Source organism: Somniosus microcephalus, chromosome 17 (assembly GCF_052327205.1).
Source record: "Somniosus microcephalus isolate GS21.2 chromosome 17, FLI_Smic_1.0, whole genome shotgun sequence".
Taxonomy (NCBI): domain Eukaryota; kingdom Metazoa; phylum Chordata; class Chondrichthyes; order Squaliformes; family Somniosidae; genus Somniosus; species Somniosus microcephalus.
This window is the reverse complement of record NC_141003.1, coordinates 32,788,959-32,804,530: the sequence shown is the minus strand read 5'-3', so window position 1 is coordinate 32,804,530 and position 15,572 is coordinate 32,788,959. Positions and strand designations below refer to the sequence as shown.

The 15,572-nt window shown below is 46.2% G+C and overlaps 1 protein-coding gene across 6 annotated transcripts in view; it reads left to right on the top strand.

Moving 5' to 3' along the window:
• LOC147105620 (kinesin-like protein KIF21A) overlaps positions 1-15,572 on the top strand; it is a 194,325-nt gene continuing 178,753 nt past the window's right edge. For 4 of the 6 annotated variants that reach the window (XM_086010168.1, XM_086010167.1, XM_086010166.1 and 1 more), the window contains exon 1: positions 4-694. In XM_086010168.1, the coding sequence (XP_085866294.1) occupies positions 648-694 (47 nt within the window). In that variant the 5' untranslated portion in view covers positions 4-647. Of the gene's footprint in view, positions 695-15,572 lie in introns of all 6 variants that reach the window. The other 2 variants (XR_015081534.1, XM_086010165.1) reach the window with 2 other exon arrangements.

The window sequence follows — 15,572 nt, the reverse complement described above, 5'->3', positions numbered from 1 at the left end:
TCCCCATTCGGACTGTTTTTTTTATTTTCGCACCAAGGCCCGTTTATATTTAAAACCGCTTTAGTGTCGTTTTAATTTCAAAATAAGTTGAATTTGACTCGAAGCCCCGTTCTCGGCGTGTTATTTTTTTTAAAATCCTCGCCGCCGCCAGCCGCAGCGGGAGGGAGGCGGCCGGTGATGTCCCGGCGGCGCTGCCAGCACCTGACACAAGAGGCGGGGAGGGCCGGCCTGGGCGCGGGCGGCCAATAGTGTGGGAGCAGGCCGGCCCCCACCGTGCGAGCTCGGCTTCAGCGGCGCATTGCGGATAGAAGCCCCGGTTGAAGCCGCGTCGCTGTCTGGGTCCAACGAGTGCAGCCTTGGCGAGCTGCGCGGCTCGGTGCGGTTTCCTCCCCCCGCCCTCTACCCCACCCCTTACTGCGGGCCCGGCTTCAGTGCGGGGATGAGAGGGGCGGCGACCCGCTCAGTGCTGCGTTCAGGTTAGAGCTTCCATGGCTCCTCCTCGGCTGGGCTGCTGGGAGAGGTAGCGGTGTTCTTCCATTCACAGCGAGGGAGGCTGCGCTCCGAGGCGGCTCGACTCGCCCACGTCCCCGGATTTATTTTAAGAGGCTTTATTTCCCCGGACTTGTTTTCGGATCCGATACGGTGCAATGGCGGCGCCTGGTCAGGATGAGTGCACTGTGCGGGTTGCTGTTAGGTAAGGGGCGGTCACCGGCTCTACATACTCCAAATATTTTTGTGATCTATACTATACTATTTTTTTCAAAAGTAAAATATTCCGTTACTAAAATTAAATCATTACTAATGATTATCATTCAGATATGCAGGACATGATCGCAATGTTACTGTATGCATTTTAATAGTCGATCCTGGCAGTTATGGCGCCTTGTATTAAATAGGTTTTTGCCTTGGCTGCAGAATCAAATATCCTACTTCATTTCTGCAGTGTAATTTTAAAAAGTTCCTAATGGCTGTACTGTTATGTCATTGTGGATTGTTGGTCAAATGTAAAAACGAAATTGCTAAGTCAAGATAGTTGAATGCATAGCAGTACTTTTCTGCAGTTTTTTCTATGTTGTATACAGGGTTATTATTTATCTTTGGATATAAAAGTATATCCCCTCCCACCCAGTAAAAGTTGCATATAGTTTATATTCCATGCAGTGTCTTTGTGTAGAGAAAATAAATACTGCCCCTCGGCGACATCATCCAAAACACGTCAGGTTCCACTTGTACCCTGACCACAGGCAGATCTACCTCCCCACCACCTCTCTGGACCCCTCCACTGCTTTTGATTTGCCATGTTACTTGTTCGACATCCAGTACTTGATGAGCAGAAATTTCCTCCAAATTAATATTGGGAAGATTGAAGTCATTGTCTTCAGTCCCCACCACAAACTCAGTTCCCTAGCCACCGACTCCATCCCTCTCCCTGGCCACTGTCGTAGGCTGAACCATACTGTTTGCAACCTTGCCATCTTATTTGACCCTGAGATAAGCTATCGACCACATCTGCTCCATCACCATGACCGCCTCTTCCACTTCTGCAACGTCACCCGTCTCCGCCCCTGCCTCAGCTTATCTGCTGAAACCCTCATCCATGCTGTTTTTTACCTCTAGACTTGATTATTCCAATGCTCTCCTGGCCAGCCTCCCATCTTCTACCCTCCATAAACTTGAGCTCTTCCAAAACGCTGCTGCCCGTGTCCTAACTCGCACCAAGTCGCGTTCATCCACCACCATTGTGCTCCTTGACCCCCAGTCTGACAACGCCTCGATTTTAAAATTCTCATCCTTGTTTTCAAATCCCTCCATGGCTTGCCCCTCCTATCTTACAGAACCCTCTTAGGTCTCTGGTCCTTCTATTGTGGCCTTTTGCGCATCCCCAGTTTTAATCGCTCCACCATTGGCGGTTGTTCCTTCAGCTGTCTAGGCCCTAAGCTCTGGAATTACCTCCTGAACCTCTCTGCCTCTCATTCCTTTAAGACGCTCCTTAAAACCTACCTCTCACCTCTTAATATCTTCTTCTGTGGCTCAGTGTCAAATTTTGTTTGATAACGCTCCTATGAAGTGCCGTGGGACGTTTTACGACATTAAAGGCGTTATATAAATGCTGCTTGTATGTCTGGTTATTACAATATGAACGCACTGACTGGCTTTTATTATTTTGGGGTTTTTTTCACGCTAGATATTCTTATTTGGGGTTCGCTATCACTGACCACCCTGATAAGCAGACCTTGTGTTTCATTTGGACCAGCGTGCCTTTAGTTGTTCGGTATCTAACGCAAGATCTAGCGATTGAACAGAAAATCCTGATCACTGGTTTGTTGACTATATCATGTACTGTCGTGTGAGCTCCTTGCTAAATTTATTGAGCACATACAGTGCAATAATATATTTATTTTGTAGACTCCTCCAGAAGCAGCAAATACACATCTCTTGCATTAACTCTTAATATTAGACTGACCCTCAAAATGAGGTCACTTACTTGTGTAGCTGATCTCTACCAGAGCTCTAAATAGACTTGTACTGCTGATGGCTTTTGACTCACTAGTGAGCTGAATGCAAGGTATCAAATGTAATCCTACAACTTGTAGCATCTGATTATTGAGCTGTCAAATGATGGCCCTCCTTTCTCAAACTGATTTGGGCCTAGAAATTCAGTATAGCCACGTTTGGGGCGCGACAGCCAGGCGTTCACTAAATTTTGTGCTTAGCGCCACCTTCGCCGATATTCAGTTGCATCGCCCCAAGAGGTTGCCGCTGCGCTAAAGCAGGCGATGCACGACTATTAGGCGCTAAGCCGGCGGACCGGGGCGCTACCACCGAGGGCGGGCGCAGCGCAGGTGCGGCGAGTTGCTGATTTGAAGGCAGACACTGGCGCCGGTCAGCTCTTAAAAGGGGAGGGTGGATTTGTTTGGCTGCCACGCACTGCAGCCCTGAAGCAAGGCCTGACCACTGCTGCTTGAACTGCTCAACGCCCAGGACAATGGAGAAGGCCAGGGAGAGAGCGCTGCGCTTCAGTGAGGGTGACCTGAGGGTGCTGGTTGGCGCAATGGAGCGCAGGCACCATGTTCTGTTCCCTGAAAGTGGCAGGAGGCCGCTGCTCAACGACTATCGGAAAGCCTGGAGGGAGGTGTCAAACAGGGTGACCTCCAACAGCGTGGTTGCCAGGACTCCTGTCCAATGCCGAAAAAAGTTCAACGACCTCACTCGGGTTGTAAGGGTGAGTACCCTTTCCAGTGTCCTCCTCATCCCTGCATGTGCACCTCACTTTATGGGCAAAGGGACCTGAAAGCCCTAATGCCCAGCCCTCATCCAACACCTATGGGACTGTCATGAAAATCACTTGCACATTCAGGACTTTACACACTGTCAGGGCTATTCCACCATGGGAGGCAGTGCAGGCAAGATGAGGGCTTCACACTGTCAGGGCTATTCCACCATGGGAGGCAGTGCAGGCAAGATCAGGGCTTCACACTGTACTTGGAGGCTGTCCTTTCTCTTGCAGGGCAAGCTGGCGCACAACCGAAGGCAGCAGCGACAGACCGGGGGAGGCCGTCCTGACCTGAAACAGCTCAGCGACCTGGAGCAGCGTGTGGAGCGCATTATGTCAGGCCGGCTGATTGGCCCCGTCGCCACTGGAGATGCCGACCCTGTTGTGGGCCCCAATGGTAAGTGCATCACCTTTTTGACCTCTCTCCACTTGTGCCTCACACCAGCATCCTTTGCCACTGTCAGACCAATGTAGTGCATAGCAGCACTCATGCCTCCCTCGCTGCTGCCCTGTCCTCACTCTGAAGCAACTCTTGTGCCTCCCTGCTTTCAGATGGTGAATCGCCAGGTGAGGAGGCGGGACCTCAAGCTGGCACTGTGAGTGAATCGGAAGGTGAGGAAGAGGAAGCCGGCCCATCAGAGCCACCCTCAGCTGAGGCAGCCCATGGCCATGATGGGGACACGTCTTCCCTGGAGGGGAGCAGGGGGGAAGAGTCGGAGGGGAGTGAAGCTCCGGGGCCCAGCGGGCTGCAGCAACGCGGGAGGGGTGGGGAAGCTCGGCGGCCTTCTCCCCGGAGGGTGAGTGCGGCCTCCAGTCCTGCTACGGTGAGCGCAGAGGAGGTGCGGCTCCTTGCGGAAATGGGCGCCCAGGCTGAGCACAGGCACACTGAGCTCATGGCTGCAGTGGCAAGGATGCCTGACTCCATAGAGTCACTGGCAAGGAGTGTACAAGAATTCGGGGCAGCACAGGCCAGGAGTCTTCAGGACTTCACGGCTGCACAGGCGGCTTCCAGCCAAGTGCTCAGTTGTGCCGTGCATTCACTGGCTGGTCTCATGCAGACACAGACCAGGGCCACACGAGCACTAACTGCTGCCACTCTTGCTGGATCGGCCAGGCATCGCCGGGGCACTCGCCACGCCGCAGCAGCCCAGCAGTCTGTGCTTCAGCAGATTGCTGCGCATGTTGCAGTGCTGGCCCGTGCGAGTGCCAATGTATCAGCTGACCAGGGAGTGCCTGTGCTCTGTCAGGTTGGCAGCATTCCTGCAGCCGACACTGTCACTCCTCCACTGCAGCTGCCACCACCCGTAGGACAGACTGCTGCCGCCCAAGCAGAGTTGGAGCAGTCTGCAGCCGGCCCCTCCAGGCCCAGAGCTGGGCCAGGCCGACCCCCAAGGGCATCTGCCGTCTCACCATCTGACCCTCAGCAGCCTTCCCCCAGCCTTGCTGCAGCCACTGGGGCCCCATTGAGGAGGAGCTGCAGGGCGGGAAGGGGCCACTCGCGCAAGCGAGATGGCTCACCCTCGCAGGGGAAAAAGTAGAAGGTGTGGCCAAATGATTTTTTAATATATGAAGGCCGAGACTGTTGTGATTGCTTTTTATAAAGGCTGAGGATCATGGTCATTTTGGGTTAACTGCTTGTTGCATTTTCTGAAGGTTGAGAGAGCCAGTTATGTCTCTGACTGTTTTTGGGGGGGTTTCTCTGAATTAGTTTGTCATGCGGGAAGGGCTCAGGGTTTGCACAGTTTTTAAAAAAAAAAAAAAAAAAAAAAAAATTCTGGAATTGCACTGTCCATGTTTGTTTTTTTAAGTATTTGTTGCCTTGACCGGCTCAGGGCTGGCGGAGTGGCTACATTCATCTTCTTTCATTGGCACAAGCCATTCCCTGAGAGGGGGCCTAGAACCAAGTTGCAACAAGCCACCGACGGACGGCCCTTGCACTTTGTGGCTCCCTCCCGTGCTGGTCCTTCTCCTCCTCTGGTGGTCCTCCAATGTCTGCTGGCGGTATACCCTGGGTGGGTAAGGCCTCCTGTGCCAACGCCTGTTGGCACTTCTCCGTCTGGCCATGACTGGCACTCTTTCACGGCATCTCTGAGCCCTTTGAATGCAATGCAGCAAGCCAACGTTTCCACCCATTGCAGCCCCCATTATATGTTTCGAATCAAGGCTATGGCACTGAAAGTTAAATGCAAGTGCAAAGCTGTGGCCTGAAGCCACAAGTACCTGTGCGAGCGTTGAGTCAAACCAGAGAGCGCTCTCCCTTTGTCTCTCTCCACATATCCGTCTCTCACAAAGAAGGATTGGAGCAAAATGGCTGCCATTTATACTGCAGGAGGAGTCCCCTTTAATTTGCGCCCCGCAGCGACTGGGAACCGTTCCCCTCAACAGTCGCTAGGGGCGCCAGTCGCACATTAGGCCGGCGCCACTGAATTTCCGGTTCGGGGCGCACCAAGGGCGTTGCACCATGAAATGACGTCAGGATCTGCGCGCGCAGCTGAGCGGGCGCAGCGGTTTTGCGCCGGCGCTGAATCTGAACTGAAGTTCGCGAGAGGCGCAGATCGCACCGGGCGCTAGCCGCTTAGTGCCCCACTTCTCCTCCTAAGGTGCTAGCGGCTGGTGCTAACAACTGAATTTCTAGGCCTTGGTCGTCAGTTATAGCTGCCAATCAAACTGTTACTTTAGAAGTATTACCCATGGTGTCGATCACATCAGATATTTGAATTGAATGGAATAGCTTGACCGATTGATCAGTTAGAAAATGCTTCGAATGTTCTGAGAATGGCCCCCATCTGAGCACAGTCAATGTACTGTACATACATCATGGCCATGTTCTGAGGTGTGGATGTTAGCTGGTCTGGCATCTGTATTCTCTGCAGTCTGCAGAGGTAGCCTGTTGTATGTTGTGACTGACGAGATAGTGTCCAACAATTCATCCACCATATTAAAAAAATCAGTCATGCTTAGCCTACACATCCTATTTTTGTTTGAGGTTGTGTATAGTTTGCTTCAAAATGTAATTTTGGCTCTTTTGATGGTCTTAATATTTTAATATGGCTTTTTTCCTGCAGAGCGGGACTAGTATTTGTACATAAAATAGAAATAAGATTCTGATCTTTACAGAAAATGTTTGATGGTGTTTAGTTACTGAAAATGTGACTATTCTAGCTATGTGAGTAAACACCTGGACAGTTGATAAACCTGTTTGGGATCAGTGTGGCAAAAAAAATACATACAGTATCCATGGATTAATTTAAAAGGGTGTTGTCAGATCGAAGTGTACCTGGAATATGGGCCATTTAGCCCATAAAGCTCATTCCTTCCACAGACCAAGTACAAACTACCCTATTGTGAAATATTCTGCTTTTAAATTAATAATCTGTGTTGACAATGCACGCATTATGCCAGATGTCTACTGCAGTACAAATTTGCTGCTGCTTCTAAGAGGGTAGCTTTGAAGTATAGTTTAAGTAATTCCTGAATTCTCCCTAATAATGCAAGATTTGGACTTTAAGCTTTAAAATACTGTCGGAGGAAGTTTAAGAAATAGCATTTTTAATTTGAGAGGCGGGGATGTATAGTTAACATTGATCCTGTTGAGTCTTGCTGTGTGGGAGAGTGTACTAAATTAGGGAATTCTAATCTTGCCTACTTTCTGTAGCTTACATTTATCAATGGCTGGTGTATTATTTGAGCTATGGTTATCAGTTGGAAATCACTGCTAACAAGGTCTGTTCTGTTCAAGGAAACAATTTTTCAATTTCTCGGTTTGCGTTATTTGTGCTCTCTTCCCTTGCACAATGTAATCATCTGTATTTCTACAGTTTGTGCCCTGCTGTGATGGCGTAAATAGAATGTATTGTACTCGAGTAACTGGTTTCTATAAATGTTTTTTTTTGGTAAATGTCAAGTATATGGTCATGTATATGGTGCATTCTTTGTGTAGATGTGTTTCTGGTTCATGTGATATTAAATCGGTCCAGTATTGGTACTTTTAGGCAGCACAGCCCCACCCGGCTGTGTAGTGGAAACTTTTACTGATTCATATTGGATACTTGCTGTGAATACAAAGTTCTTACCAAGTGGCCTATTCCTGCTCCTATTTCTTATGTTCTTCTATGGCATCATGTGTATTCATAAAGTGGTAGCTGTCTGAACTTGTCAAACACAAGGTACTGGAACTTTTGTTCAGCTCAGGAACTTTAACTAGGCTCGGGTTTTAGATAATCCTGAAAGCCATTCAGGATTCCCGTTAACAATGAAGCCTGATTTGTAATTAGCCATTTAAGAGCGCAGTCTGAAGACATTTATTTTCTTCCTCAGTTCTTCCCAAACAGCAGGTTAGAGACTTTTCATAGCATCATAGGAACAGGAGTAGGCCATTTAGCCCCTCGAGCCTGTTCGGCCATTCAGTGAGATCATGGCCTAACTCCATGTTCCTTAATACCTTTGGGTAACAAAAATCTTATCCTCGGATTTAAAATTAACAATTGACCTAGCATCAACTACTGTTTGCAGAAGAGAGTTCCAAACTTCTACCACTCTTGTGTGTAGAAGTGTTTCCTAATTTCACTCCTGAAAGGCCTGACTCTAATTTTTAGACTATGCCCCCCCAGTCCTAGACTCCCCAACCAGCAGAAAAAGTTTCTCTCTATCTACTCCATTGGTTCACCTTAATGTCTTAAGCTTCGATCAAATCGCTCTTTAGCCATCTAAACTCCAGGGAATACAACCTAGTTTGTGTAATCTCTCCTCATAATGTAACCCTTGTAGTTCAGGTAAATCTACGCTGCACTCCTGCCAATGCCAATATATCCTTCCTAAGGTGTGGTGCCCAGAATTACTTGCAGTTCTCCAGATGTGGTCTAACCAGGGTTTTGTATAGCTGTAGCATAACTTCTACCCCCTTGTACTCTAGTCCTCTGGATGTAAAGCCCAGCATTCCATTAGCCTTTTTGATTATTTTCTGTACCTGTCCATGACATTTTAATGATCTTTGTACATGGACACCAAGTCTCTTTGGACCGCCACTGTTTCTAGCTTTTCACCATTTAGAAAGTATTCTGAACTATCCTTTTTAGGTCCAAAGTGGATGACCTCACACTTGCCTACATTGAAATCCATTTGCCACAGTTTTGCAATTCACTAAATCTATTAATACCTCTTTGTAATTTTATGCTTCCATCTACACAGCTTACACTGCTGCCTATCTTTGTGTCATCGGTAAACTTGTTCCTGAAGAGTATTCAGATTGCTAATCTGTTTGTGCATCCATCAATTCATGAGAGCTTAAAACCCAGTTAATATCCTTCAGATTGTGCTTGTGTCAAAGTTTTAGTTGAGCAGACCTTTTTGTAGCACCTACCTTGATGACCTAACAACCCATGGCCCTGTCAACCCCAGCCGGGAACATTTTTCTGGCTGCTTCTTATACGGGGGTAGATTTACCAATTGTGTACTTATTGTCATGTTTCTGGAGTTGAAGCCATTAATAGTACACTAGTTATAAAGAAATATATTGTAACTATTTTGGCCAAAGAGGGGGAATGTTTTCTGCTGCTGTTTAAAGTCAACAGATTGGCATTAAAACTGGTGGAAAACTCGGCATTAATCTGAAAATACCAGTTTTCTTGTGTTCTGTGCTTTCTGCCCTCCTAGGAAGAGGTGGGGGGGGGGGGAAATCATGGCCCAGAAATTCCGATCGCAGGCCTCCCGCGGGCGGAGGGCTGCGATCTGGAAAAATCTGCGCCAAGACTGGAGGGCTCCTGGGAGGCGCAGAGTTCCATTGCTGGGCCTCTCCAAAATGCCGGTGCGCAGGGCCCACGTATCCCAGAGGCGCAGGCGGTTCGCAGCGTCCCTGGGATCACGTGGGCCATGGAGAGCCAATCACAGAAGGGAATCTCCCTTCATACATTTGACAGGAATATATGAAGAGATCACCCCAAAACATAGTGAAACTTTAAATAATTTTTTTTTTTAAATCACATTTTTAAAATATCTTTAAATTACAATAAATTAAGTATTTTGAACAAAAGTTTTATGTTTTGAAAAAAAATTAAAGTTTTTAATGGGGCTAAAAATAAACGTGCCTTTCTTTAAAGTATTTAAAAATTATAAATCAGTGGAAATTTTTTTTATTTTTTAATATTCTTATTCTGGTAAAAGCCGGCCTTACGCCTGCTTTTACCAGGCGCAAGAATTATAAGTGTTTCCTGCGGGCGAGGGTCTCCAAAAAACGGAACTCTCCACCCGCAGAGGCCCTTCTCCAGCGCAGCCGGAGGATCTGTCACGAGCTTTCTTGGCAGATCGGAAATGCCGGTTTCCAGCGCATGCGCAGTGTGTACACGCGTAGGGATCGAAATTTCTGCACCCATATGTTGATTATTGAGGCCTATTTTAACGAACTTTCGGAGAATGATGTGACCCTCTGATGGGAGAAACTGAAACCACCAGATAGGAATGGGCTTACTTGCTGAGTTACTTCAACAATGGAGCAGCTAAACTCTTTAGTAGAGCAAGGCCGATCTTTCTGCAGTTGTTGCATTAGCTGGGAGACTGCTACTAGGAGCATAGGCTCCACCGAAGATTCCATTTTTTTAACCTCGGATTATAATTTACACTTTGTTTCTGATTTCAAAGCTGATTTGTACACACATAAGCAAATACTTCGGTTTTTATACCTCCTAGATCTACAACTAAAATCCAGAAATGGTCATGTCTGCGAATTGAGGTGTACAGATTTGTTACTGTGCTCAGTTTCCTATAGTTTCCCAGTGTCTGGAGCTGGATTAATATCTTTGACTGCTACTTAACTTTAGAGGTGCAAAAGAAGCAATATTGCAGATGAGTCCCGATTAGCCAGGTTTCTGTTGGTAAGGCTGAGAAAGTCCTGTAGAACGAACCCAATCTATGGAAAACTGAAGTAATTCGCATGCTTGGGCAATCCAAAATTAAATGATTTTGCCAAACTCTCTAGCTGTTAAATTTGTAGTTCTTAATGTTCCTAAATAAGTGACATTTTTTTGGTGGTCTTTTAAATACATTTCTTGTGCATCAAGAAGCAGCAATAATTGTAGGGACATTGTTGGGCTTTTAAAGTAAATGGATCGGGGGGGGGCGTGTGGCGTGGGGAGGAATTGTGTACATTCATTGCTTTAGTTTGTTGACTTATAATTGCTGTTGACATATAATTGCTGCAAACCGTTGTGACCCAAATTTGTAGATGAATTAAATTCAGGCTACCTAGATATATTTAATTAGATGGGAAAAATTGAAGGAGGAGCAAGATTCATTGAAGAACTGCTTTTTAATGAGGATGAGGGAGGAAAGCAGTTGGAGATAAATTTTCTGAAGAGAATAGATTATTAGTTGGTCATCACTTATCTAATCAAGGGATTGTGGAAAAGAGAACAAATCTGAAGTACTTGATAATAGCCATCTGATCCTTGATTAGATTGCTAGCCTGTAATCATTCTGTACAGAATGTTCAGATTTTAGCACATATTTAATTGAAAAATAACTAGTATTGGGGGGGGAAAAAGCACTTTTTTTTAGTTTAAAATTAGTTTTAAAGCAAACTCTTGCGGGCGGGCAAATGGATTGTAAACCAAGTGGCTTGGATTTAAAAAGAAACAGTAGGGGAGTGCTGCAGGTGAGAGTGCCCAGGTAGACTTTGGGAGGGAGGCTGCTAGTGTGAGATTAGTGACCCTGGTGGCTGGCTATTGTATCGAACACAAATTGCAAAGAAATACAAGGGATGTTGATTTCCCCCTCCTCCACCCTCCATACATTTCAAATTTTGAAAATTAAGAAAATAAGTCAATTTCCATAAATACCTCACTTTTATATGGGGAATTTATTCTGTTTTTGATCACTTGCTTGGCTGTTCATGTGGGTACCCATGAACTGTGTGTCATGTTCTTCAGGTATTCTGAAGCTCATAACAAAAAATAATGTACTATGGTTGGTTTATTCAATTCTAAATCTGAAATATATTTTCATATCTTGAATAAAGATTAATGTGGCATTAATGTTTAATTTGATAATTTGAATTTCCATTCTAGAATTAATACTGTTTTGTTTGCCACCTCCATTTGCTTATGCCTGGGACAAAATAACAAGGAAGAAAGTTCGTCCAATGCAAATGAAATGGAACATTTGTTGGTTGACTTGCATCGGTCGGAGGGCAGCACCTTGCAACTCATGACTTTATTTTATATATAATGTTTGAATTTGAAATTTAACTTTTCTGAGAGTTCCCAGATTTTTTATGCCATTCCATAGTCAGTGCTGCATTAAATGATATTCACTGAACTGTTGTAGTTCTTTTGTGATATTACCTGTACTGCAAGTTTGTGGGGCAACAACTTTCAGCAAGTTACAGTAAAATTGCATAGGTAGCGCAATAGGTCATTATTGTATTTTTTATGTTGAACTCTTCTCTTTGTTTTCCCTTTTTAAATTTTATGTGCTGCCCTTTTTAAAAAAGATTGACAAAACAGACACAGGCTACTGCAGATGCATTTGTCTCACTTCCCCTCCAAGGAATTGATTATCAGGTGTAAACTTGAGGATTATATGTACAATATAGTAAACAGTCAATATAGATTCAGAAGGAAAGATTCTGTTTGACCAACCTTCAACTTCTTTTGAGGAATTGACATTCCAGAGTGGGTTGCTCCAGAGTTCAGTGTTAGAATTGCTGATTCTAATTTAAATAAATGATCTGGATTTAGCAACTCGATGTAAAATGGTCGGATTTGCAGATGATCCCAAATTAGGAGGGACAGTGGAATTCAACGAGGTAGCTCAAATTACAGAACATGTTGAACAAAATGTGAATAGGTCAACAGTGGCAGATGATATTTGAATGGCACACAGGAAGGAAGAATGGAGACACAATACTTCATGAATTGTGCTGAAATAGCTAAGGATGAAGCTGAAAGAGACGTTTGGGTCTTGGTAAACTAAACACGTCCAGCCAATGTAGAGCAGCAATTAAAGCCAACAGAATGCTGAACTACATAACCAGAACAATAGAATACAAGTTCGATGAAGCTATACAGTGCTCTGGTCAAACACCTTGAATAGTGCCAAAAATTCTCCAGCCTGTCACCCAAAAAAAAAAGCATCCATCTAATCGAGACATACGAGACATACAAGTTTAAGGGAATGGAAGATAAATTGCAACAGTAGGACAAGAGGACCCTGGTTCAAACGAGCAAATGGTAAATTTAGATCTGGTGGCAAGAAATTCTTCACACATATTGATCGGTATATGGAATAGACTTCCAGATCAAGTAGTGGAGGAGAAAATCCCGGAAGCATTTAAGAAACAATTAGATGTTGCAGTGGGGAAACGTCTTTATCTTTATGGGGATTTAGATGCGCCGAATGACTTTCTTCATCTGTAACTACCTAGTGATATTGTTCGCAGATAATCAACTGAGTTTGATGCCTTCCTGTTGAATTGCAGATAAAGGCATGCATTTTCATTGAGCAGCTGCAAAGTTCTGTCTCCAGGAAAGTAGCAAGTGTCATCTTGTTTGAATAAGTGAGCCCAGTCCTCCTCTGGATTCTTCACTCAACAACCTGATTTTTGCAAAGACGTATATTGATTTATTCTGGTAATCTGTTGTAGACTTAAGTTAAAACAAAGGTGTAGTACTGTTCTTTGAAGACCGTTCTCCACATTTTGTGCTGCAGTGAAGTTTTCAATGCTGCAGGGATGTAGATGTGAAGCCTAACTAGCTGAACTGGTGCCAGTTGTAAATGCATTTGGTAGTCTCATTCTGTTTTGCCTATGAACCAGGGCATACGCCGTTCTGGTAGGGGCGGGACGTTGTTTAGGCTCTGTCCCCATGTGGGCACATGTGCAGAAGACCATGCAAATAATCACCGTGATGAACCAACCGCCGTATAACTAATAAAAATGGAAAATTCTGGAAATATCAGCAGGTCAGGCAGCACCTGGCGAGAGAAACAGAGTTAATGTTTGAGTTCGGTGACCTTCATTCAGAACTGGAAGATGTTAGAGATGGACAGCTTTTAAGCAAGTACGGAACCAGGGAAAAGGGACAGGAAAATAATAAAAGGAAGAGATCTGTGATGGGGCGGAGGGCAGGAGTGATTCAGTAACAAAAAGATAATGCAGGACAAAAGGGATGATAATGAGACACGGTCCAGAGGAGGTCTAAGTGGTTACAGCAGAATAGCAGAGGGGGAGGGAAGCATGAAAAATCTGGCCAAGAGCTGAAGGCTTCCATTGACCAGGAATATGGTGGAAGAAAGGCAGTTAGACACCAGGGGTGTGAACCACCCCGCTGGTCGTGTACCGATAGGGGATCACCAGCCCACACCACCCCCACTCCCAGTGGCTCTGGTGCAGCCATCCTCCATTACCTGTTTGAGGTTTGAGAGAAAATTGGAGCGGTGGTTAAGTTGGTAAACTCTATGTTAAGGCTGTAAAGTGCCTAGTCGAAAGATGAGGTGCTGTTCCTTGATCTTGCGTTGAGCTTCATTGGAAAAGTGCAGGGACCTAAGTGGCGGCAGCACCTCCGACGATTTGAAGAACAACAAAAAACAAGGGGTGGCGCCACAGGACAGCAGGTAGGTGACTGGTTGCGGCGAGAGCGGGATCTGAGGAGTAACACCAGTGAGGATAAAAGGAGCAGCGCCTGAGACCAGTGGCAAGAGCGGGATCTGAGGAGTGACACCAGCGGGGATAAAAGGAGCAGCGCCTGAGACCAGTGGCAAGAGCGGGATCTGAGGAGTGACACCAGCGGGGATAAAAGGAGCAGCGCCCGAGGCCTGAGACTAGCGGCAAGAGCGGGATCTGAGGAGTGACATCAGCGGGGATAAAAGGAGCAGCGCCCGAGACCAGCGGCAAGAGCGGGATCTGAGGAGTGACACCAGCGGGGATAAAAGGAGCAGCGCCTGAGACCAGCGGTGAGAGCGGGATCTGAGGAGCGACACCAGCGGGGATAAAAGGAGCAGTGCCCGAGACCAGCGGCAAGAGTGGGATCTGAGGAGTGACACCAGCGGGGATAAAAGGAGCTAGCTGGGATTCATAACTAAACATAGATGATTAATATTTCAAAACTTGAAAATCTAATTAATTAAATAAAATATAAGAGATGGCAGGGCAGACGATGTGTTGCATGTGGGAGCTGGTGGACACCCGTGTGATCCACAACGACCACATCTGCAGTAAGTGTTGGTGGCTCGAGGAACTTCGGCTCAGAGTTGATGAGATGGAGTCCGAGCTTCGGACACTGCAATACATCAGGGAGGGGGAGAGTTACCTGGACACTGTTCCAGGAGGAAATCACACCCCTTCGGTTAAAAATGTCAAATTTGGTCCGTTGTCGAGGACAGGAGGGTGTGACTAAGATTGAGGCAGGTATGGGGATCCAGAAGGTAGCATTGGAGGAGCCTCAGCCCTTGCACTTGTCCAACAGGTACATGGTTCTTACTCCCTGTGTGGACGAGAGCAGGGACTGTAGGGAGAATGAGCAAACTGACCACAGCACCATGGTACAGGGGGCCATTCAAGTTGGGGGAGTAAGAAATGATGTAGTCGTGGTAGGGGACAGTATAGTTAGGGGGGATAGATACTGCTCTCTGCAGCAGAGAGCGTGAGTCCCGAAGGCTGTGTTGCCTGCCCGGTGCCAGGGTTAAGGACATCTCCTCTGGGCTGGAGAGGAACTTGGAGTGGGAGGGGAAAGATCCAGTTGTCGTGGTCCACGTAGGTGCCAATGACCTAGGTAGAACAGAGAAAGAGGTTCTGCTGAGAGTATGAGCAGCTAGGGGCTAAATTAAAAAGCAGAACCACAGGTAATAATCTCTGGATTGCCACCTGAGCCGCGAGCAAATTTGCATAGAGTAAATAAGATCAGAGAGATGAGCATGTGGCTCAAAGACTGGTGTGGGAGAAATGGGTTTCGGTTCATGTGGCACTGGCACCAGTATTGGGGTAAGAGCAAGCTGTTCTGTTGTGACGGGCTTCACTTGAACCATGCTGGGACCAGTGTCCTGGCTATTCGAATAACTAGAGCTGTAGAGTGGGCTTTAAACTAAATAGTGGGTGGGGGGGGGGCGGGGGGAGGGTTCAGGTGAGCAGCAATTTAAAAAGTCGAAGAGAAAGGAGAAGACAATAGAGCAGGGTAACGATGGGGGTAATGGTGTGACCGGAAGGGACAGAACATATAAAAATAAGAGTGCATCAGAAAGTGGGGTCAAAGCATGGAAAAAATAGTAAAAAGACAAAATTAAAAGCTCTCTTATCTGAATGCATGCAGCATTT